General features: G+C 48.5%; 1 protein-coding gene across 10 annotated transcripts in view; it reads left to right on the forward strand.

Moving 5' to 3' along the window:
• The window catches only part of AFAP1 (actin filament associated protein 1), a 145,029-nt gene that overhangs the window by 33,742 nt on the left and 86,229 nt on the right, over window positions 1-25,058 (forward strand). For 4 of the 10 annotated variants that reach the window (XM_086407441.1, XM_086407445.1, XM_086407440.1 and 1 more), the window contains 2 exons: window positions 19,247-19,375; window positions 24,029-24,126. The exons of 2 other annotated variants lie outside the window; for them this stretch is intronic. In XM_086407441.1, the coding sequence (XP_086263567.1) occupies window positions 19,249-19,375; window positions 24,029-24,126 (225 nt within the window). In that variant the 5' untranslated portion in view covers window positions 19,247-19,248. Of the gene's footprint in view, window positions 1-18,956; window positions 19,376-24,028; window positions 24,127-25,058 lie in introns of all 10 variants that reach the window. 4 more of the 10 variants (XM_086407442.1, XM_086407447.1, XM_086407443.1 and 1 more) reach the window with 2 other exon arrangements.

Genomic DNA, 25,058 nt, shown 5'->3' on the forward strand with positions numbered 1-25,058 from the left:
TCATTTATTAAAGAGATCTCCTTCTGTTTTGTCTTGAGTTAAGAGTTTACTTCAGTGTTTAGAAAAAAGAGTAACAGAGCTACACCATTCAACCTGAAGGAGCGTGCACGTTCCCTGCCTCTCTCTCAAGGTTGGACGGCTCAGTCATCGGAGGTCCTCTCCTGCCTGCCCAGCCGTCCTGCCCGCCTTCCCTTCCCTCCTCCTTCCCCCTCAGCTGTCTCATCGGGGTGACGGCCCCGAGGCCTGGCAGGACTGCAGCCTGAGGCATGGTGTTGCTGCGGCTCCTGCTGACCCAGCAGAGGTCAGCTTTGCCGCTGCCACGGTGAGGTCCTCTTTGCAAAAGGAGAGATGAAGGTGGTGGGAACAGGGACCTCTTCGTTCCTTGTGCTGGGTATTTTAACTGTGGCGGAAAGCCTTGGAAAAGTCAGTGATACCTAAAACTGGATGTTGGAAGGAAGTCAGGGACGGGCATGAGAACAGAGAAGGTTCCATTGTAACAGGTGCATCAGTTGTACTACACGAGCCCCTCTTCCGCCTCCCGCGAGGCAGACTCGGACAGATGGCTCCCTCTCACATCTCACTTGTGAATTTGCCTCGAAAGCGTATAACGTTACCTGACTGTGTTTGTGCTTGAAGAGTAGGCCTCAGACCGCATTTAACACAGACGTTTGCTCTTGCTACAAGGGAGACGCTTCTGTGTACCAGCTGGGAGGTGAGTACTGAAATCTGGGCCAGTAGCTGGGATGGCGGAGCTAGATGGCACCGAGGTCACCGTGTCCAGCCTCTCCCGTCTGGATGAGTCAGAAACAGGACCAGAGAAGCGAATTTGCCTTTGACCCTGATGCCCGCTCACGGTAGCACTGGAGCCAGGCTGCGTCTGGAGCTGTTGCTCTGCCCGTGACGCGCACCTCCTCCCATTCCTGCATAACGTCACCCCGTCGTCCAGTCTCTTGTTCTGATGAATTGGTGCGTCCTTGCCATGTAACAGCAGGCCCGAGTTGAAGTGTGGCAGTGTGTACACAATTATGGAGGCTTGTACAGTTTTAAAAGTTGTGCTTACAGTTTCTTTCTTTCTTTTTTTTTTAAAAAAAAACACATTTATTTATTTATTTGGCTGTGTTGTGGCGTGTGGGCCCCCTGCCTAGGGAGCGCAGAGTCTTAGCCGCTGGCCCACCGGGGACGTCCTTGCCTACCGATTCTTGCTGGTTGCCAGGCATTCTTTCAGAAGGGAGTTCTGTGTGGCATATTTATATTTCTTTTCAAAGGCAACTTTGGTTAGAACCTCCTCAGAGGGAGTGAGGGCAGATGGCCCTTGGTGACAGCTGCCCGCCTCGCGGGCAGACGTGAAGTCATCGTTCCCTGAGGGAGACCTGCTTTCCCGTCCTCATCCCGCCCCGCGCTTGACTCAGTCTGTCTTGGTTTCCTAGCATCTGGCCATTTCTGGCCACGTCTGGGTCTCATCCCTTATTTTAGCACACACTTTCAGGGGCCGGAAATCGATGGCCAGTTAGCCCAGACATCCCTGTGAAGGACGGTTTGCTGAGTAAACTGGAACGGAGGCGTTGATTCAGACTGTCAGTGCTCTGGTTCTCTGACAGGTAGGCTGGGAGGCGTTTGGACATGTGTTCTTTCACGGTTCTTCCTCCTCGCAGCATTCCAGATTTTTGGAGCCATCCTTGTAATTGTCACGAATGTCATTCTCGAAGGTCTAGGAAGTTAGGATTTATTCAGTGTTAATTTGATATCGAGAGCTCATTCCTGGCCAAATGTGTCAGTTAGCTGTTCCCCTGGCAGCCTTGTGGGAGGTGTTTGCTATGGCTCAGACGTACGGGAGTTTGAAGGCAGTTTAAGCCATGAATAACGAGACACAGCCAGGTGCTTTTTGGCTGTGTCATTTACTAATCACTGTTAGGCTTCTTGATCAGGCCTGTTGAATTCTTGAGCCCTCCTGCACTCTAAACACACACACACAACACGTGCGTGCACACGTGCACACACGCACACACGCGTGCACACACACGCACGCACATGCACACTTTTTTTTTTTTTTTTAGAAGACCATAGCCCCTGTGGTGGCCACTGTCAGTCAGGTCCCTTTTTGCTGTCTCTGATTCAGAAACATCCCAAGCCCAGGGCTCCTTCTGTGTTTCTCCCTTCCCTGGCATCACTGGCCAGCCTGCCTCTGCCCTGGGGATGGCATGGGCAGAGGAGGGGATTCCGTCAGAGACTGGGGCTCGTTCGGGGTGTATTCGGTTTGTTAATGATGAGATTTATTCTGTGCCGGGAACTCACAAGTGTGTTGAGTAGAGGGGGGCAGGTTTGGACTTCTGCCCTTCTTAGGGAGGGGTGCTTGTGAACCCTGCTTCCAACAGAGAGCACGGCTTGCGTATCTGCTGCCCATTTTGTATCCCCTTCTTGCACGTTGACTGACAGCTGTTCTTGTCCTCGTTACTCGCTCAGCCACCCCTTCTTGAGCCGCACACGTTCCTGTTGTGGTAGGTGCTCTGTGAGGCTCTAGGACCAACCCTTAGGAGACGGCTGGTCAGGGAACCGATCTGTGTGCTGGTTGGAGCTTTGCGAGTGCTGTGCCGGGCACGCCCTCAGGTGCAAGACAGCTCGTGGGTCACTTCAGGAGGTTCCGCGTCTTATCAGCCTGACTCCGTAGCTCTGCTCCCCCTGTAAGATGCTCATCACATTGCTTAAAAATTCTCTGCTGTGTGTATCTCCTTTCCATTCAGTTGAGAACCATGTAGGATAGACTGTTGGCTATGAATACTTTTTTTTTTAATATTCCCACTGCCAAGCACAGAAAGAAAGTCAAGGGCTCATTAATGTTTCATGAAAAGAGGGATGGGCTTAATGGGGGTTGTCCCCAGGTTGGCTGGGGGGAGACCGGGTGGGTTCACAGAGGGAGAGACTGGGTTTTGGTTTTCTTTTATACCTCTTTTATTTGAAATAAGTCAGACTTACAGGACAGTTGCAAAAACAGTGCAAAGAATTCTTGTAAGCTCTTCGCCCAGATTCTCCAAACATTTTATGACATTTGCTCCTTCTCTGTCTGTCTGTGTTTTCCTTAAATGTTTGAGGGTGGAGGACAGATTACAGGGGTAGGGGGCAGAGCTGGAAGAGACGAGCTGAGTTTCGAGCCTTTCTGGGGCGAGAAGGGGGCCTGGTTGGAGTTTTCTGTCCTTAGGTCAGTTGTTTATCCTTCCTGAGAGTTTTCTGTTTATGAAATGACAGTGTCAATCATGCAAATTACATTGTTGTTAATGTTTCTGAATGATGTGTTTGGAAGAGCAGTTCCCGTTAGGTTTACTGATGTTTCACAGAGTATAGGAGGGAGACTAGACTCAGTTTCTCTGGAGGAGAAAGATCTGTGGTTTATTGAGAGCTAACTGTGTGCTATGAATGCTCTGTACTGGAAAGTTAGCTGTTATCTTTGTTGAATCCTTATAACTCCCTTTAAGGTGGCTGCTGCTGCTGCTAAGTCGCTTCAGTCATGTCCGACTCTGTGCAACCCCATAGACGGCAGCCCACCAGGCTCCCCAGTCCCTGGGATTCTCCAGGCAAGAATACTGGAGTGGGTTGCCATTTCCTTCTCCAATGCGTGAAAGTGAAAAGTGAAAGTGAAGTCGCTCAGTCGTGTCCGACTCTTAGTGACCCCATGGACTGCAGCCTACCAGGCTCCTCTGCCCATGGGATTTTCCAGGCAAGAGTACTGGAGTGGGGTGCCATTTCCTTCTCCAGTTTCCTTGACTGATGGTCTGCAATTCAGCACAGCTGGCCGGGGTCAAGGGAGAGGTTTAAGATGCGCTGTGGTTGCAGAGCTTTAGAAGGGCCGAGAAGGAAAGCCAGCATGCCGAGGCGTCACCATTTCCGTCTGTCACTGGGACAGTTCTGGGGACAAGTAGGCTGTTGAGCTTGCCCACTGGGAAGGTCTGAAGTCTTAGAGGTTCTGTTAGCCTCCGGGAAGCCTCTGCCTCTGCTGTACCCACCAGATCCAAGGGTCTATTTTCACATGACTTAATTAAGTCAAGCTTTTTAAATTCACATCAAATAGTGGCCAGAGAGATGCAGTTAATCTAGTGGGAAGTGTGACACAGTGGCGTTTCATGGGAAACAGCTCTCGTCTCCATTGTGGCAAACATGATGTCTCACAGCTGGCAGCGCGGCCTGGTGACCCTGGGCCTCCCCACTCCACCCCGCTTGGGGACTGAGTGGCTTTCTTACCCTGGACTCTCGCTGCTTCCTTGTCCCCGAGGCCTGCTGTTCCCGTGGTCACTCTGGACATCTGCGGAGCCTTAGTGTTCCGACTGGGCAGCTCATGGCCGCAGCATGGGCTGGCAGGGAGGGCAGGCTTTCATTCCTCTTTGAGAGGCCTCCGTGTCTTTTGAGAAGTGGACTGTTCCTGCCTTAGCAGTAAACAAGGCCGTCGCAGTCCTCAGCGATTCTGGCCCTCCAAATGTGAATTTCGAGGTCCTAAGGGGACAGAGGAGCCTGGTGCGCTGCAGTCCATGGGGTCGCTAGGAATCGGACATGACTGAGCGACTTCACTTTCACTTTTCACTTTCCTGCATTGGAGAAGGAAATGGCAACCTGCTCCAGTGTTCTTGCCTGGAGAATCCCAGGGACGGGGGAGCCTGGTGGGCTGCCGTCTATGGGGTCGCACAGAGTCAGACACTACTGATGCGACTTAGCAGCAGCAGCAGCAGCAGTAAGGGTGCTCAGGAAGGAGACGGATCCCTGCCATCAGGCAGCAGAGAGCACTGAGGATCGCAGGGTGTGAAAATCACAGGACACTGGCCCAGACTGCTGAGACGTGGACATGGAAGGAGTGGCTTCAGTGAGCCCACTCTGGCGTCGTCCCACACACAGAAAAACGCTAACTTCCTCAACTTGGGATACCTGGTTTTCTTTAATTAACCATAATCTTTTGATGTCCAGACTACCTGCCCTTTGTTGTAAGACTTCTATATAACCTGGCTCCTCCCCTCGCCTCCTCAGAGGAGTTCTCTGAACATCACTTGAGAGATGCTGTCCCCCGGACTTGAAGTCCTAAGAGTTTCCACCAAGTAAAACACATAACTCTCAACCTTTAGGTTGTGGCTGGTGAGTCAGCGCTCTCTAAGTGGTGCTTCCCTATTTGGGGATGGTGCCAGGGCCCCTTTTGTGCCCAGTGGCCTGAATTGGCACTGTCTCCAAGGGCTTTAAGGCAGAGTGGTGCCACAGGAAGCACCCAGACACAGGTGTGCCTTCAGCTGGACTTGAGCCTGGAAGTCCCTGTTCCTTCCAGGGCTTCCAGGGCTACATCTGTGACCCCAGAGCTGCAGGGGAGAAGCACTTGGGGTGAGAATTCCACCAGGAGGGTGACAGGCGTGTTCGCGAACGCTTCATTTCCTCTCTACCTCGGTGTGATGCTGACCTCGGAAGGGATGCCGACAGAGGATGCAGGCCTGGGGGCCGGGACTGGCTCCTCCCCTTCGCCCCTGGCCTGGTCTTCGCTTCCTCAGCAGGGTCTTTGGGAACCGGGGCAGCACGTGGTCTCCCCCCATGCCTGATGGAGTGGGTCCGTGAACTCCTGTACCAGACGTCTCCTTCTGACCTTGCCCGCTGTAGGGTCTCTGTCATCTCTGGGAGGAGCCAGAGCTGGTTGGGGTGCTCCTTCCTCCCAGGCGTGTGGGCTGAGCTCATCCACCTCACCAGTGACCTGCGGAGAAAGCCTGTGGTGGTTTCAACGAGGCCACGTTATCCGTTCAGTCTTCCTTTCCTTTCCCCTTTGTTGTTATTCATTCCTCTGATCAGAAGGAAAACTTTTTCGGGCATATAGGTGCAGTGCAGCTTTATGGTCGTGAAGAGAACTTGGTTCATTAGCGCTTTCTGTCTTTGCCTGAGACTGAAGCTTGCTTCCATCCCTGCAGAGGCAGAGCTAGCTGTCTGTATGCTAGCCCAGTCCAGGGTTCTCACTCCTGGCTGTTGCTGCTGGGTGGCAGAATCTTTTCTTAAAATTCCATTTGCCTGGATTTTCTTAAAACTTCACGTATCCAAGCGTGATCAGATAAAATACACACAGCGTCTTCTAATTTTACTTCACCTTGACTAGTTAGGGTTGTCTTTTTTTCTCTTATTCTTAATTCTCCGCCTCTAACTCTTCAGCCCAGAGTCCCAGGCTATGAAGACAGAGGAATCAGCTGCTCAGACCGAGGCAGCCGCTGCTTTCTGTTACTGCAGATTAGTTTTGCTGGTTCTAGAATTTCCTAAAAATGGGATCATGCAAGTCTGCCTTTTCGTGTGCCTCACTGTTCACTGAGGTCCTTCTTTTAGGTGGGACCATGCGAGTCTGCCTCTGCGTCTCGCTCCGTCCTCTTACGTCCTTCTTTGAGATTCACCCGAGGTATGCAATTGGGTAGTGAGTTTCTGTTTTTGCTAAGAAATATTCCATCGTATGAGTGCTTTGTTATTTGTGACCCGTATGTTTGTTGCTGGTTGTTACTTGCTGTTACCCACATGTTTCTTATTGGCTATTTAGCTTGTGTGCAGTTATTGGCTATTATGAGTAGAGCTGCTGTTTTTGTGTAGACCTGTGCACTAGTTTCTTCTGGGTAGATACCCTCCAGGGGAATTCCTGGGTCAAACAGTAAATGTCTGTTCAGTTTTCTAAGAAACTGCCAGCTGTTCGGGGACGTTGTACCGCATGGACCCCCTGCAGGAAAGCTAGGGTTCTGCTGCCAAGGTTTGCTATGAGCCGTCTTCTGAATTCTGGTCATTCTGACGTATAAGGGCATCTCGCTGTGATTTAAATTTGCATTAACCCAGTGATTAATGAGTGTATATGCAGATGCATATGAAATAAACGACTTCAGTGAGGATTCATAACCCTGTCTCTCTGATCTGTCCAGACACAATACCACACGGGTTGGTTGTTGTAGGTGGAACTGAGCCTTGACACGAGGGGACTTGGGGTCTCCAACACGGCTTTTTTCTCCCCAGTGTTTGGCTGTTCTAATCTGTTTAATTTTCCTGCATTTTACAGTGATCACTGCAATACAGTTTTTCTTAAAAAAAAAGCTGCTGGGATTGTGTTGAGTCTATAGATTAATTTGGGGGAGAACCTCTCAAACGGATGATTATAGTATCTCTCCTTTTGCTCAGATCTTCACCAAGTGTTCTCAGCAGAACTTCACAGTTGTCAGTTTATAGATCTCACACACGTTTTGCTAAGTTCATCCTTAAGTATTGCCTGTATTTTACTGCTATGAATAGTACTGGTTTTTCCTTTCAATTTTCAGTGTTCCTTGCCTAGTGAGGAGTTTTCCTGTTTTATAGAGAAGCTGACAAATAAGTAGACAGGTGAGGGGCATTCCCTCTCCCCTGAGTCGGTTTGGGGGAAGGCTTTGCGGAGGTGACGTCTGGTTGCACCTACAGAAGTCTCAGTTGGAGGAGAAGGTGAGTGCCAGGGGCAAGGGTGTTGCAGAAAGCGGCGCTGCCGAGGGTGGGCAGGAGCACAGGGAAAGCTCTGAGAATGAGAGGCAGCTGGATCAGGCCGCACCGAAGCTCGAGCGGTGGAGTGTGGCAGGTGGTGAGCTTATAAGGACACCGGGGCCAGATTCACTGGGGTTTACTGCTGCACAAGGTTAGAACTTTATTCAGTGAGCACTTGGGAGTCCTTGTGTGTTTATGAGCTTGGAAAATGAGCTATTTTTTTTTTTTTCATTTTTGTATTAAAAGTTGTGGTAAAATATATATAATATAAAGTGTACTGTTCTAGCCATTTTGAAGTTTATAGTTCAGTGGTGTTAACTGCATTCACTTTGCTGTGCAGCCATCACCGCCACCATCTCCAGGGCTTTCCCATTTCCCAAACTGAAACTCCACATCCGCTGAACACTAGCCTTCCACCGCCTTCCCGCAGGTCCTGGCAACCACCGTCCTACCTACTGTCTCTAGGAGTTTGACTCCTCTGGGGCCTCACCTGAGTGGAATCCTAGGTGCTTGTCCTCTCGTGACTGGCTTATTAACTGAGCTTGGTATCCTCAAGGTTCACCCCTGTTGTAACATGTGTCAGAAGTTCCTTTTTTTTTTTTTTTTTGAGGGCTGCATGGTGCATGGATTTTAGTTCCCTGACTAGGGATCGAACCTGTAACCCTTGCAGTGGCACTCGGAGTCTTAACGACTTGGCCACCGGGAAGTCCAGAAGCTGCTTCCTTTTAAAGGCTGAATCCTGTTTCATTGTGTGGATAGGCCGCTTTTCGTTTCATCCATTGGTGGGCGCTTGTGTTGTTTGCACCTTTTCACTGTTGTTAGAAAGCAGAGGACCCCAGAGAGCAGGGATTAGGAGCAAGAAACGCTGACCTAAAATTCTCCGTGGAAGCTTTCTTCATAGTACCCACCATCATTTCTGGCTGTTTTTATTTATTTGCATACTGTTTTTCTTTCCAACGTGAATGCTAAGATTGTGTTTGTTTTGCTTATCATTGCATGCTCTATAATTAGGTCCTCAGGTATTTTTGCGAGTTTTTTAGTAAATATTTTTTAAAAATCTTATAATAAGTAGAGCACTTTTTATAATCTTTTAATTGTAAGCTAATGTAGAGCAAATGTAATGATTTGCGTTTTTCTCATCTACCCTTTTGCTGTCTCTTCGTGTTCTCTTGGTTGAGAACACCCCTTCCTGCCCCAGCCTCTCCCTGTGCCTTTTCATCTTCAGTGCCGCTGCCAGAACGGACTGCCTTTCCAAAGATGGAGCTCGATCGATGGCACTTTTCCTGACAACTCGGGACTCTCGTGAGCCCAGGTGTTTATCTGCTGCTCTAGATTGCGATTCTCGGATGTCAGAGACTTGCCTTTGAAGACATTGACTGTAGTGTCTTAATCAAGGTCACATTTAACAACTTATTACTGAATTAAATTGAACTGATGTAAGTGGAATGAAAATATGCGCTCTTGATACCATGTTTAAAACTCTTCTCAGCAACCAGCTTGATTTTTGTCAAGTCTCATATCAACTTAGGAATCAGGCTCACGAATCAGGAAATCTGGTTCCTACGATGTCGTCAGGGTACACACATTAACATGATTAATAAAAAAACAAATCTAGGGTTTGTCTTTTGCTTTCTTCAAAACAGCAGGATATTTTTGTTAGGGCTTTCATAATCCATCCCTGTATTAATCTGACCCTTAAGAATCACGATAATTTCTGGAAAGAATGTAACCTGTGGATTTTTATACTGATTCCTTAGGGGGCTTCTTGCCAGCTTGTATAATCCAGAAGGGAAGAGTCTTAGGACTCAGAACATACATACACGCACCTCCTCCTTTAAAGACACAGACTTTGCTCTGGGATATTGATAAATCTTTTAAAGATTCAGAATCTGTGCTGAAACCAAGCCCTTGTTGCCCTGAGTCCAGTTCAGACACTGTGACAAGTAGAGTAGGGACCTTATTTATTGACTTTCTCTTTGCAGACTCAGATTAAACTAGTACCCTCGATTGGATGTCCCTGAACTCAGAGGCCTTCCTTTATCCACAGCAGCTTCTGGATTCTCCACTGTGGTCTTGCCAAGCAGCCCAGGACTGTTATTATCCCCACGTTCTAGACGAGGGCACCGGGAGTCGCAGAGGCTTAGCGGTCTGTGCTCAGAGTCACCCGGTTACTCAAACAGCGGTCAGCTAGAGTTTGAGGGAATTTTAGACGTGGTCTGGCCGGGGGAAACTTTCCAGCCAGACAGCATCTAAAGTGGTGCTGCTTTTCTGAGATTTCTCAGCTCAACCTTTGGGCAGCCCATTTAGATTATCTGCAGAGGCTGTGGAAATATTTGGAAGAGTCTGCATGAAGAGTCTCAACTACAGCCCTATAAGGGAAAATATGCAAGTGCTTTGCTGAGCGCTGGCCCCTGGGCTTCGGTGCCACCCGTTCTGTCCCACCGAGGCTCCCCGCGTGTTCTCCTGTGGTGTCAGTGCAGCCTCAGCAGAGCAGACCCTGACTAGGAGATGACCAGACTGCCTGAGAAGACAAGCTTGCCAGAATCGTTCCCGCCCTGCTTTCCATGTGCTTGTTCTAAGACTCTCCATAGGCAGTGTAGTCACTGACTATGAGAAGGCAATCCATGGTATTTTTCCCTGCAACTGTCTCTTCAAATCTTAGGAATTTTGTCTGTTATGGAGATCTGGAAATGAGCAAGTGAATTAATCCACCAAACACATATTGAGGGTCGTGCATTGTTCTAGCTCCCATGTCAGGCGTGTGCTCAGCATTCTAGGTACAGAAAGAGGTCACACACAGTCCCTGACTTCAGCCTGCCTCGTGTCGGGTGAAGAGACGGATTAACTGTGGTTACAGCATAAGGTGGGAAGTGCTCGCAGTGCAAGTGGGCTGGGGTCTCCAAGGGCAGATAGGTAAGAGGTGGCTGGTAAAAGGGGTGTGTAGGGGGAGGAGACAGGAACACCCAGGGTTCAGGCGCAGCGCAGCAGTGTGAGCCGAGGTCCAGGGCAAAAGCAAGCCTGGTTTATGTGGGAAGTGAGTCATTCAGAAGAGCTGAGGGTAGGGGTTGGGGAAAACCGAGTCTGGAAAAATAAGCAGGGGCTAGTTCAGATTCTGCTACAAGGTCAGGAGAAGTCATTGAAAAGAAGAATGTAGTGGGGCATTTTCCGAGGTGTCTCCGGTGTTGCCCACTAGTCCTTAGAGAGAGGGGTGAGGTGGGCCTTTGTGAAACCAGTGCTCCAGGGTCCCGACTGTGGACCCAGCCCCCGGAGACAGTCTCCGTGAAGGGCAGGTGCGTGGCTGCCCAGGCATTCTCAGCCACGCCCCCCGCCCCCCTCAGGAGTTTATGGGATGCGCTGTCTGTATGAGTTCTGTGCAGGGCGGGTGGAGGAGATGAGGTCCCTGATTTGGTCCTTACCCTGGAGGCTCAGACTTTTATCTTCTTACAGGCTCATCAGTTGGTCTTTTCTTCTACATCTGATTTTGAGTCATAGTTAGAAAAATTTTTCCCACACCAAGGTTATAAAGGAATTGGCTTGCTATTTTTTTTCTGGGACTTGAATGATTTCATTTTTCATAGTTAGATTCTAAAGTATCTTTAGCCTTTTTTCTTGTGTCTGATGTAAGTATTTAATTTTATCTTTTTTTTATCCCTCCAAATGGTTACTAGTTGTCCTGACACCAATTTTTAAGAGGTCCATCTTTCCCCACTGATTTGAGATACTGTCTTTATCACAGGCTGTGTGTCTATATAGCCTATGATACACAGGCTATCCTATGGGTCTCTTCCTGGACCTTCTGCTCCATACTATGGATCTTACTGGGAATTTGTGTATCAGTATAACACCATTTAAATGATAGAACTTTTCTGTTATGCTTAAGTAGAGGATATGGCTGGCCCCCTTCATTGTCTTAGACATCTCTTATTTTTGCCTATACGTCTTAGACTCGATTTGTCTAGTCTGAGACACAAAACAAAAGAACATTTGTTACATGTGTATTGGGCTTGCATTAAATTTACCTGATAACTTGGAATGAACTGACATCTTCCTGATGTTAAGTTTTCTGTCCAAAGGCAAGGGGCGCTTTCTGTTTGCTCAGGTTACTCCTTTGTCTTTCAGACGAGCTTTGAAATTTTCCTTATGTCAGCTTTACATAAGGTAAATTAAGTATCTTATGTTTTAAGCCACCTTTTAAAATGGAATTTTCTCTTCTATTTATATCTTATTGTTTGGTATAAAATATTAGTGTTGGTCACTCAGTCGTGTCCGACCCTTTGCAACCCCGTGGACTGTAGCCTGCCAGGCTCCTCTGTCCATGGGGATTCTCCAGGCAAGAATGCTGGAGTGGATTGCCATTCCCTTCTCCAGAGGATCTTCCTGATCCAGAGATTGAACCCGGTCTCCTGCGTTGCAGGCGGAATGCTACGCAAAAGCAACAGTTTTGAATATCCTACTTGATTAACATTTTTCGGTCACAGTTTTGCCTTTTATTGTGGATTCTTTCCTGTTCTCTAGGCATGCTTTCGTATCAGCTGTGCACAGAGACAATTTTATTCTTTTCCATTCTTAAGTTTCTGATTCCATTGACTAATATTCCAACGCAGTGTTAAAAGCGGTAGAAGAAATGGGCTTCCCTGACTTGTTTGTGACCTTACTGGGAATGCCCGGAGTGTCTCCTCATTAAGGAAGATGTAATTTTTGTTGTGTGTTGATGTCTTAGTCTGTTTGGGCTGCTGGAACAAAATAGCGCACACAGGGTGGCTTACAGACAACAGAAATGAGTTTCTCATGGATCTGGAGGCTGGATGGCCAAGGTCAGGGTGCCTGCCTGGTCGGAGCCTGATGAAGGGCCTCATCTGGGTTGCAAATGGCTGACTTTTCACTGTGTCCTCACATGGTACAAGGGGCAAGAGCGCTTTCTTGAGTCTCTTTTGTAAGGTCACTCGTCCTGTTTGTGGGGGCTTCAGCCACAGGACCCGATCACCTCCCAAAGGCCCTGCCTCCTAATACCACCGCACTGGGGGTTAGGTTTCAGCAGAATCGGAAAGCATTCGGCCTATGACAGTTACTGCGTATGTTGTATCAAACTAAGGGAGTGTGTATCAGTTCCCATTTTATTGGCTTAAGTCAGGAATGGGTGTTGAGTTTTCTTGAAGGCGTTGTGATCCTCTGTGGGGAGAATCATCTGATCTTCTCATTAGCGCTGTTAGTACGTGAGTGATATCAGTAGCTCTTCTAATGTGGAGCCATCCTCGCATTCCTGGAACGGATTTCTTCTGTCATGTGTGCTATTAAGGTGTTGTGTTGGTTTCTGTTTGCTAACATTTTATCTAGGAGTTTTGCGTTGATATTTATAAGTCAGGTTGGCCTTTAGTTTTCTTTTTGGTGTTATCTGCATCAGGGTTAGGCATCGTTTTTATGCCTGGTCCTAAAGAAAGAAAGGGCTGGAAAATTGTTTCTCTCTTTCCATCCTTTGGAAAAATGTATGTAGTAATCTTGATGGTTAAGCTTTGGTACAATTCCCCTGTAAAACCATCTGGGTCTTGTGCTTTTTTGTGAGGCTAGTTCTTTGTTAACTTTCTTTGCTTCCTCTGTGGAAATTGGCCTGCATAAGGTTTCTGTAACGATTTGGTAAATTTTGTTCTTTTCTGTGAAATTGTCTATTTCACTTAGTTTCAGATCTGTTTGCATAGGTACATAGTTCGAGACTTTTCGTCCACCGTGTGTAGGTATTTAAGGACTTCCTAGTTTTAGAAGATAACGAAGTTGTGGGTTGTGTCCCCTTGAAGTGTTCATGGATCCCAAGGCTTAAAGTGAAGTTCTAATAACACGAGCGTATGCTATAATAACAGTAACAGCTACCATTTGTGAAATGCCTGCCTCTGTGTGGGTATCAGTTCATTTCGTCCTCATTACAATCCTGGGATACACAATAATCATCTCATTTTAAGGATGACATAATTTGGGGGAGTTACCCACTTTTCAAAAACAGAAATAGACTCACAGACATAGAAAACAAACTTATGGTTACCACAGGGGAAAGGGAGGGAGGAAGGATAAGTTAGTAGTTTGGGATTAAAATGTGCACACTACGATACATAAAATAGGTAACTAATAAGGGCCTGCCGTGTAGCACAGGGAACTATATTCAATATCTTATAATGAACCATAATGGAAAGTAATCCAAGAAAGGACTCACGTACATATATGACGGAATCAGTCTGCTGAGGCTAACAGCATTGTGAATCAACATTTCAATAACATCTTTTTCTTTTATTTCATGGCCATCGCTGCTCAGCAGGCCAGGGTTGTCTCAGAAGGTCATCAAGGCGTGATTATTGTGAAATAGTCGGAGCAGGGCCTTTGGAGTCAGAGCTGCGTTCAGACCTGTCCTGCTCCATTCCAGCTGTGTGGCTGGTAGCATATTGTTACCTGGAGGAGGGGCTCAGACACTTATTTGCTTCATAACCTTAGGCCACCTCTGAGCCTCAGTTTCTTCACCTATAAAATGGGGTGAGACCAGTTTGCACCTCCTGGGACTGTTGGGAGCCTGCATGAAGTCATGCATGTAAAGGGGCTAGAACAGTGTCCCGTGCCTGTGACTGCCATGTCGGGGAACAAGTGGGCCCTGGCCTCTGGTCCCCCTGTCTGTGGGGCCGAGTGAGTCTTCTCAGCATTACTGTGAGAATTAAAGTGTCCCGTGTAGATGCCGAGAAGAACGCCTTTCATCCACAGGGTCTCAGAAAGCGCTCCTTCCCCTGCTTTGTCTGTCTCTCGCCATCAACGATTCTTGTGTGGTTTCTTCGTGGCCTGTGCTGCTACGCAGCTGTCAGGTGCTGGGAGATAAGCAGAGCATAAAGCTTGCTCCTAACCAGCGGACTGGCTATTTTGAGGAAAAAACAAATCTTAAGGTCAGTCAGCGCCTGGTTATCGGCACCGCTGGTAAGAGAGGAAAGAGTTTAGTGACTTGGGAGGGTTGAGTTGGGAGGAGCTTACTGGGGATGTTGAATTAGAGAAGGCTAGGGGAGAGGGGTTTGAAGGGCCTGTTAAGGGTACATGTGGTTTGTTCAGTCTGTGGGAGATGCTAGATGTATGGAACTTTTCTAATGGTTTCGGGTCTCTGATCTGGGAATGTTTTGCCTTCTGAGGAGCAAAAAAGAGCTTTGCTTTGAGAATCTTTTGGATGCAGTTTCAGGTGAAAAGAAAACCACACAGTAGCTTAGTAAACAATGAAATGAAAATTTATGAGAAGGACGCAGGTATCTCAGGCAATTCACGGGCAGCCCAGGCTCACAGGTAACTGAAAAATTCCAAGACAGTCTCAGGAATCCATCCTGCGCCCTGTCTGCCTGGCGCATCCTCTCTCTTGCCTCTGAATGTCTGCATGTCCTCTTCAGGGTGTAACTTCATTCTTTCTTCCTCTGTTAATGACTTCACACTCCGGCATGTATGTGCCTAAGCATGGCAGCTCCGTAGCTCCTGAGTTCACACGTCTTCAGTTCAAGAGATCGCAACTGGCTAAGAGTTCCTAGTCCCAGGCGAGATGTACAGAGGGAAGACTGACCAGCTTGAGCTAGGGTGGTCCAGCTATTATGACCTGGGAGCGGGGTTGGGGGCGGGTCTGCTGGGCCCGGTGGTATAGATGCTGTTCAGAGTCCAGCTTGTAGTTGAGGGTGCTGTTGTCTGCAGGGCATGGACTGGGCAGGATCCCAGTGGTGATTCCAGGAAACCCCCAGCCCTGCAGTGGATCCCCGAGGGGAGCTCTGTGAAAGCAGCATAGGGAGATGGGTTAGGGCAGGTGCTGTCTTTAGTCCTCCAGATATTTTGATGCTGCTAGGTGAAACCCCAGGGAAGAACTGCAGGATGAATATGATTTGGCAAATGCAAGAGGCATTTTTGATAAAGAAGTATACAGATGGTGATGAAGAGTGGGTACTGCCAGCGTAACATAGATCCATAAACATTTTTAACATTTTTTGCTTATAGCTATTGGCAGCCCTTGAATTTCTGGGCAAGGTTGATTTTGTTTGTATTGTGGTAAAATAAACAGATACTTTGCCTACCTAATGTGAAGAGCTGACTCAACAGAAAAGACCCTGATGCTGGGAAAGATTGAGGGCAGGAGGAGAAGGGGACAACAGAGGATGAGATGGTTGGATGGCATCTCCTACTCACTGGACATGGGTTTGAGCAAGCTCCAGGAGACAGTGGAGGACAGGGAAGCCTGGTGTGCTGCAGTCCATGGGGTCGCAAAGACCTGGACACGACTTAGTGACTGAACAGCACATGTAACATTCATTTTCCCATTTTAAGCCTTTTTGAGTATATAATTCAGTGTCATTACAGGTGTTCACAAGTGTGTGACCATGAGCGCCATCCGGCACCAGAACTTTCATCCTGCCCACCTGCAGCTCTGTCCCCATCAACACTGACTCTCCGTCCCCTCCCCCAGCACCTGGTACCCACTATCTTCCTTTCTCTTTGAGTTCTGGGCTTCCCTGCTGGCTCAGTGGTAAAGAATCCGCCTACAATGCAGGAGACACAGGAGACGCAGGTTCGATCCCTGGGTAGGGAAGATCTCCTGGAGGAGGGCATGGCAACCCACTTCAGTATTCTTTCCTGGGAAATCCCATGGACAGAGGAGCCTGGCGGATCACAGTCCATGGGGTCACAAAAAAGTCGGACATGACTTAGCAACTAAATACCAACAGCTTGTTTGACAGCTGTTTGACAGCTCTGGGGACCTCGTATAAGTGGGATCATGCAGTACTCGTCCTTTCGTGACTGGCTTACCTCACTTGGCATAATGTCCTCAGAGTTCACCCATGGTGTAGCATGTGTCAGACTTTCCTTTCTTTTTCAGGCTGGATCATTTATCATTGTAAGAATGAACCATATTTTATTTTTCCACTCACCCATTGATGGACATTGGGGTTGTTTCCACATATTTGGCTATTATGATTAATACTGGCAGCCCTTCATTTCTGAAGTATAGATGAGATTGTTTTCTACTTAGAATCATCAGAAAATTGTCTTCCTGATGAAAAAGACCTTAAAGACTGGCTTTTTCTGGCTTCTTCATTTCATGGAGGGGAAATCAGGAAAAGGGAACCACCAAGCACACACCTTGCCTACCCTGAACTCATTTGCCATTTCTCTGCCCACTTATCTGAAATGATGGGAACTTTGGCAGCTAAGAGTGGCCTCAGTTAAGATCCTTTTTTCTGGAGGGTGTTGTAGACTTCAGTAGATTTGGGAAGAATCCCATTGACCAGTGGTTCTTGAACTTTTTGCTTAGGACTTTTTGGTTTCAAAATACGTGTTGAGAATCCCAAAGAGCTTTTTTTTTTATTTGTGTGGTTATATCTGTGGCTATTTATCATACTAGAATTTAAGTCTGGAAGATTTTTGAGATATTAAAAGCAGAGACATTACTTTGCCAACAAAGGTTCATCTAGTCAAGGCTATGGTTTTTCCTGTGGTCATGTATGGATGTGAGAGTTGGACTGTGAAGAAGGCTGAGCACTGAAGAATTGATGCTTTTGAACTGTGGTGTTAGAGAAGACTCTTGAGAGTCCCTTGGACTGCAAGGAGATCCAACCAGTCCATTCTAAAGGAGATCAGCCCTGGGATTTCTTTGGGAGGAATGAAAGCTGAAACTCCAGTACTTTGGCCATCTCATGCGAAGAGTTGACTCATTGGAAAAGACTCTGATGCTGGGAGGGATTGGGGGCAAGAGGAGAAGGGGACGACAGAGGATGAGATGGCTGGATGGCATCACTGACTTGATGGACGTGAGTCTGAGTGAACTCCGAGAGTTGGTGATGGACAGGGAGGCCTGGCGTGCTGCGATTCATGGGGTCGCAAAGAGTCGGACACGACTGAGCGACTGATCTGATCTGATCTGATCTGATTAATATATTTATGCAAAGTAACTGCATTTACCAAAGTGATATAGTGTGTGGAAGAGTGGCATTGTTTATGTTTCTGCAAGTATCTTCAGGATCTGGCTTAATGGAAGAAAGCTGGATTCTTGTGTCTGCGTCTGCATTTTGTTTGTTATGAACCATTGTTTTGGTGGAAGTACATAAAGATAGTCTGGCCTCACACAGATATGTACTCGGAAAACTGCAGAATATTTTAGTACCTTTCCAGAAAATTGTGGATATTCTTTGACACTGCACTGAAACTCAGCAAGTGGTAGTTTCTTAATGGTTCATGGCAATGTGGACTCTGACGCTGTATCAGAGAGCACTTACTCTCAGTTATTGCTGTTCAGTTGCTAAGTCATGTCTGACTCCTTGCGACCCCATGGGCTGCAGCCCACCAGGCTTCCCTGTCCTTCACCATCTCCCGGAGTTTGCTCAGACTGATATCCATTGAGTCGGTGATTTCTCTGTTACATGAGGATATTTCAGCCTATTCTGCACCTTACTTGTGTCTTTACCCACACATGATTTTATGACATGATGGTTTCCTGAGTTGCGTAGATCTTCCGAATGTGGACACACTGCATTATACACCAGGAGATCACGTTCCTCGGTGTCATTCCTAATCTCACTGGAAAAGTCTCTGTTGGAAAGCCATCATGCTCCTGGTGGTGGATGCCTGTGTTTGAAATTCTTATTTTCACCTGGAAGCGCAAATTGTATCCTTGGCAACAAATGCTGTCATTGTTTACCTGGATGTGATGAGGTTTGTTCATTTTTGAGGAAATGTTGGTCACATTCTCAGGTCTGGATAATTGTGGTTTGTTTCTCATTTCTTCTTCGGTGCTGCATGAAGAGAGTGGCTCTGTGTACCTCACGGCTCAGACACTTGTCACGCATTCTTCCTGCTTCATCACACAGCATATTAAAAAGGTTTCCTCCAGGGCCGAGATCTAATAACAGCAGTGATCTTTACTGCTTCATCAAAGGGGCTCTTAAGTGAAAGCAGCATTCTGTAAATTTTATTTATTTTTACTGCTAGTGTGTAAGTGAAGAATATATCGACCGAGAGTCCAGTTGGGTGTCACTGCTTTGATTTGCACTAAGATGCCGACAGCTTACCCTCCCTTTCATTTGCACCGTTAGTGCAGGAAATAGTGAATGATGACACAGTGTCGTGAAGATAGTTTGACCTCGCAGATACCCTGAAAGAATGTTGGTGTCTCTCAGAGGTTCACATCGTGGGGTGAAGCTCGCTGACGTCAGCCCTGCAGTCCAGTCCTGTGGGAGTCAGAGGGAGAATCTGCTTTAACCCTAGAAATGAAAGGCGTGACGGAAGTCAGGACTTGAGCTGCCATCGCGGTCCTCCCCGGGACCCTTGTTGTAACTGTAAATGCGCTCAGTCTTCCTGGGGAGGGAGCCAGCCCTGCAGAAGCACAGGGTTGGATGTTGAGTTTCTGAAACCACGTCCTAGTGGTTGTCTGAAAGCTATTTGGCATTTTAAACTCCCGTCTATCCTCCTGGACACTGAAATTTAATATCATGCAGTTACCACCAAATGATGGTGTCAGGCTCTCGAGTCGTGACTCCATCTGTCGGCAGTGCGGCTTTGGAGCCCTCCCAGCCGAATACCGTCGCCTCCGAGCAGGGAGCGACCGAGGAGCAGTCGGTCTAGAAGATGGTGCACGCACCTCTGAGACGACCTGTGTTTGTGTTGGAAAACCAGAGCCATCCATCGAGCTAAACACAGAGCGCTTTGAGTAACAGCCGGCACTCATTCTGACACTGGCACGTCGGCGGGCCTCACGGCGCCCTTCTCCCCTCTCCTTCGTTCTCAGCAATGGAAGAGCTGATAGCTGAGCTTCGTCTCTTTCTGGAGCTCCTGGACCGCGAGCGTCTCACCTCAGCTGTCAGGGAGAAGAAGGCCGTCGTCACAGACATCCTGCTGAGGCTGCAGTCGTCCAGAGGTATGTCCCTCTCAGACTTCTGGTCTGTCCTCTTCCAGTCTCTTTTGGCCTCAGGTGCTAAGTCGCTTCAGTCATGACCGACTCTTCTGCGACCCCGTGGACCGCTACCCCCCAGGCTCCTCTGTCCGTGAGGTTTCCCAGGCAAAGATACTGGAGTGGGTTGCCACTTACTTCTCCAGGGGGTCTTCCCAACCCAGGGATCAAACCCTTGTCTCTTCTGTCTCCTGCATTGACAGGCGGGTTCTTTACCACTAGTAACACCTTTTTGCCTCTAAGCCATCCTTAATTCTCATCTTTCTAGAACACATTCATGAATGAATTTATTTACTCCTCAGGTTGTCATTGAAGGCCTTACTATGTGCCAGGGACTGTGTGAGTCCTGGGTTTGGAAAGATAAAGCCTTTAAGGAGTTAATGGGATAATGGGTTCATTGTTGGAGTCCCTAAAATCATCCAACATTGGGAGGTTTGCTAGGACTCAGCATGGAGTTGTATTTTCTCATGGCTGGGATTCATCACAGAGGTTGTAAGGACACCCAGACAGGCTATAAGGGAAAAAGACTCCTGCCGAGTCTGGAGGGTTCCACGCACGGGCTTCCTCGTGCTCCTCCTCTCGCGAGGCTCACACAGATCGCACTGTCTCCTCAGCGACAAAAATGTAGCTGCCCATGTGCCATGCTTCTATTCCGGGAAGCTCACTGGAGACTCAGCGCCCAAGGACTTTCCTGGGGGCTGGCCACATAGGCACCCTCTGCCTGGCACATACCCAAATCGCAGACTCACAGGAGAGGAGGTTTGTTGGTCAGGGTTCCCTGGAGGAACAGAACGCACGGAGCTACCAAGTGAGATGGAAAGATCTGGGATAGGGATTGGCTCATGTGGCCTCAGAGGCTGAGCAGTGACACGACCTGCCCTCTGCAGGCCTGAGGCCCGAGAAAGCCGGTGGTGTAATTACCAGATGGTAATTCAGTCCAAGTCGGAAGGTCCGAGAAGGGGCGGTGGGGGCGGGAGGGTTGCTGCCGGTGTGCGTCCTGATCAGAGCAGCAGGAGCACCAGTGTCTGAAGGCAGGAGAAGACGGATGACTTGACTCCAGCCCAGAGGGTGTGTCCACCCTTCCTCCCCTTTTCTGTTGTGTTCAGATTCTCAGCACACTGGAGGACGTCCACTCACACGGGGAGGACCATCCTCTTTGTTCAGTTCTCCAAGTCAAATGCTCATCTCTCCCAGAAACATTCTCACAGAAGCACCCAGAGATAACGTTCTGCTAGCTCTCTGAGCATCCCTGAGCCCAGTCAGGTTGGCACACAAAATGAGCCATCGCAGCAGGTGTTTGGCGTCGATCGTGTTGTTTGCTCAAACAGTCTAGGCACCAACGTTAGACCAACCTCATCAATTAAGCAGTGTTGGAAACGCTTCTGAAATTCACGTTCCCCAATGCCAGCCAAGGGCACAGCCTTGCCCGCAGGCCCTGGTAAAGACAGCATGCTCAGGCCTGTTGTGTCCCCACGTTGGTGCACGGTGGGTAAGACAGAGTAGTGGGGACAGAGCATCTGTGTTAGGAGAGCACCCGAGAGGCGGATGCCCCCAGACCCACTTAGTGAGAGAGAGTGAGTGGGGTAGGGGCTGGGGGCAGTTCCTGGGGGATACGGGGTTAGAATCTTGAAGGCAGGAGACACCTGGATGAGATGTGGAGGTTTACTGTAAACAGCTTCACTGAGATATAATTCCCATGCCATGCACTCCAGCCATCTAAATGTGCAGTTCTTTGCTTTTTAGTGTGCAAAGCCATGATTTGACAAAGTTAGATTGGCATTCCAGAAAGTTCTGCTGGTCAGTCTGGGCGGTGGGCTCAAGGATCTGGTAACAGGTGGAATGAGAGCTGCCTGAGTCCCTGAGACAGAAGAGCAGGATGAGCACGGTGTTTTGGGGTCAGTCAGATTGAAAGGGCCAGTAGGATGGAGAGAGAGCTCCATGTGCTCATTTGTGCCTGACTCTTTGCGACGCCATGGACTGTATAACCCACCAGGCTCCTCTGGCCATGGGCTTTTCCAGGCAAGAACACTGGAGTGGATTGCCATTCCCTCCTGCAGGGGATCTTCCTGATGCAGGGATCCTGCATTTGCAGGTGGATTCTTTGCCACTGAGCCACTGTCTCTGAGACAGAGACAAAAATAGGGCTGAAAGCCTGCTTTTAAGCGATGCTGCTGCTTCCCTGTCTGAGCCCTTTCTCTACCTATGATTGCCCATGGATGAACCCCAGGCCCCTCAGGCTGCCTACAAGGCCCTTTATGACATGTGGCGCTCCTGGGTCGGGAAGATCCGCTGGAGAAGAGATAGACTACCCACTCCAGTGTTCTTGGGCTTCCCTTGTGGCTCAGCTGGTTAAGAATCCGCCTGCAACGCGGGAGACCTGGGTTTGATCCCTGGGTTGGGAAGATCCGCTGGAGAAGGGAAAGGCTACACACTCCAGTATTCTGGGCTGGAGAATTCCATGGACTATATAGTCCATGGGGTCGCAGAGAGTCGGACACGACTACTCACCTTCACACTTACCAAAATCCCAGACTTGCAGGAAAGCAGGTTTGTTAATCAGAGGTCCTCAGAGAAACAGAATCAGTGGGATTGAGCTGAGAGAGACTGCTGTGAAGTCATGTGGGCTTTGCTCTCTGTCTCTGCCCGTCACCCAGGCTGTGACCTTGAACAAGTTACTCAATGTGTCAATGCCCAGTCTCCACCCCTGTGGAAAAAAGGGGTAGCAGCATCTACCTCAGAGGGATGTTGTGCGGATTGACAAGATGATATAAAACTTCCAAAGATTGCCTGGCACGGCAGATATGAGTGACTGTTGACTGTTATCTCCTACTCTTGCTTTTGCTGGCAGAGGCAACATTTCTCGCAGCCTCATCTCTTCTGTGTACACCGTGGGTCGGTCACCTGAGACCACTGGTCTGAACTGGGCGCAGTTTGGGCCTCCTGCCTCTGGAGTTGCTGTCTGGTCCCCCTGGTTTCCCTTCCTCTCTTCCTCTGCTCAGTGGGTTCCAACACCCTTTCCCTCCCTGCTTTGTTCTGGATGTAGAATACCTTCCCCATACCTTCCAATTCACTGATTTTCTCTTCAGCTCTTTATTCTGCTTAAAACTCATGCACTGATTGTTTTGGCAGTAGAATTTCCATTCATCCTTTATCTTTCTTTTTTTCTTTTTTTGACTGTTTCCAGTCCTCTGCCAAGATTCTGGTCTTTGTTGTAGCTTCTGCAGGTCAGGGACTTTGTCTTTTCCCAGCCCGTGACATCGTGCTCAACCCCTTGTAGGTGATCACTGAGCAGTTTTTTCTAGGTCTAGGGAGTTGAGCCCTTGCGTGTAAAGTGCACTGGGCCCGAATTAGCGCCTTCTGGTTCCCTGCTCCCCACATCTCCTGAGAGTCGAGCATGCATATGTTTGTCTTCCCAACTTGAATACGCTGGCCTGAAGGTATGAGAGTGTGTCAGTCTTGTCAGCAGCGAGCAAGTCTGTTAACAGCATCCAGCCCAGGAGGGTGCTCAGTGCAGACTCACTGATTCCCAGGGAAGCGTCTGCCCCCTCGGTACGTGGGTGAGCACTAACCTGGGCAGGAGTTCAGGAGAGGCTGCTCTCCTTGAGAGACCGCCCGGCCTAGGGAAGGATGTCCACTTTGGTGCCAGCTCCATCGTTCTTCCTGTCCGTGCTCTACTTAGTGCTGCAGCCTTTTTTTTTTGGTCCAGCTGTAGATCTTTCACCTGTAGAGTGAGGCAGAAGAATACTTACCTTGCAGGACTGTTGTAAAGGATTAGGGAAAGTAAATATTTGTGATGTGTTCAGTGTGGGGTCAAGGAGGTGGCAGCTGTTTACAGCTTGCTCCTCTTCCTCATCCAGTTTAGTTCAGTTCAGTTGCTCAGTTGTGTCCAACTCTTTGTGACCCCATGGACTGCAGCACACCATGCTTCCCTGTCCGTCACCAACTCCCAGAGCTCGCTTAAACTCATGTCCATTGAGTCACTGATGCAATCCAACCATCTCATCCTCTGTCATCCCCTTCTTCCCCTGCCCTCAATCTTTCCCAGCATTAGAGTCTTTTCAAATGAGTCAGTTATTCGAATCACGTGGCCAAAGTATTGGAGTTTTAGCTTCAGCGTCAGTCCTTCCAATGAATATTCAGGACTGATCTCCTTTAGGATGGACTGGTTGGATCTCCTTGCAGTCCAAGGGATTCTCAAGAGTCTTCTCCAACACCATAGTTCAAAAGCATCAATTCTTCAGGGCTCAGCTTTCTTTATAGTCCAACTCTCACATCCATATGGGCTTCCCTTATGGCTCAACTGGTAAAGAATCTGCCTGCAATGTGAGAGACCTGGATTGGGAAGATTCCCTAGAGAAGGGAACAGCTACCCACTCCAGTATCCTGGGCTGGAGAATTCCATGGACTATATAGTCCATGGGGTCACAAAGAGTTGGACACGACTGAGTGACTTTCATTTTCTTTCACATCCATACATGACTACTGGAAAAACCACAGCTTTGACTAGACGGACTTTTGTTGGCAAAGTAATGTCTGTGCTTTTTAATGCTTTCTAGATTGGTCATAGCTAGTCTTCCAAGGAGCAAGCCTTCCTCATCCTCATTTGTGCTTTTGGTGCAGGTTTTGAAGTGAAGGACCATGCCACGAAGCCGGAGACCCCTAGCAGCCTGCCGGCCCCTCCCCAGATGCCTTTGCCCGAGATCCCACAGCCGTGGCTGGTGAGTGCAAGACCCACCATTAACTTTGTCAGAGTCCACATGTACGCATTAATATATAGTATCTGTTTCCCTCTTTCCGACTTAGTCACAGACTCTGAGTTCATCCATGTCTCTGCAAATGACCCAGTTTCATTCTTTTTATGGCTGAGTAATATGCCATGGCACCTACATACCACATCGGTATCGATAGTGTGGTGTATGAAGCAGAAATAGAGACACAGTCTTGGAGAACAGGCGTATGGACACCAAGGGGCAGAGCGGTGGGTGAACTGGGAGGTCGGAACTGACGTGTGCGGTTCTCTGCTACGTCCCTACTTTATAAGTAGCGAACTGATGAGAGGCTGCTGCACAGCACACGCAGCTCCACTCAGTGCTCTGTGGGGACCTAAAGTGGGAAAGAAATCCAGAAAAACAGAGGATAGAATCCCAAGGACGGGGGAGCCTGGTGGGCTGCCGTCTCGGGGGTCGCACAGAGTTGGGCACGACTGAAGCAACTTAGCAGCAGCAGCTGATTCACTTTGCTGTACAGTGGAAACTAACAGCATTGTAAAGCAAGTGTACTTCAATAAAAATGAAAAAAAAAAAAAAAAAAAGTCCCACAATCAGGAGAATCACTGGACACCTGGGTTATTTTTGGTTCCAGGGCAGGTGATAAAAGCCTGATTCTGCAAGAAAAGAGGCCTTGGTTTGCTCAGGGCATGCCTATGAGTGTGTTTTGGGGAGCTAGTAATGGTTAAGTGGGAGGCTGTAGGTGTGGCCTTCCCACAGGAGGCTGCTGGGCCTCTGAAAATTGCTGGAGCTACAGGTCCATGGAAATCTGTTCTTAAGTCAGATTAAAAAAAAAATCAGATGATTATCAGCAAAATAATGGCAGTAGAGCCTAGTGACATGCCCGTCTCTCTGCGTTAGCTCTGAGTTTGAATATCCGTAGC

The sequence above is a fragment of the Bos grunniens genome, chromosome 6 (assembly GCF_055505025.1).
Source record: "Bos grunniens cultivar Pamir isolate PY7600 chromosome 6, Bosgru_T2T1.0, whole genome shotgun sequence".
NCBI lineage: Eukaryota > Metazoa > Chordata > Mammalia > Artiodactyla > Bovidae > Bos > Bos grunniens.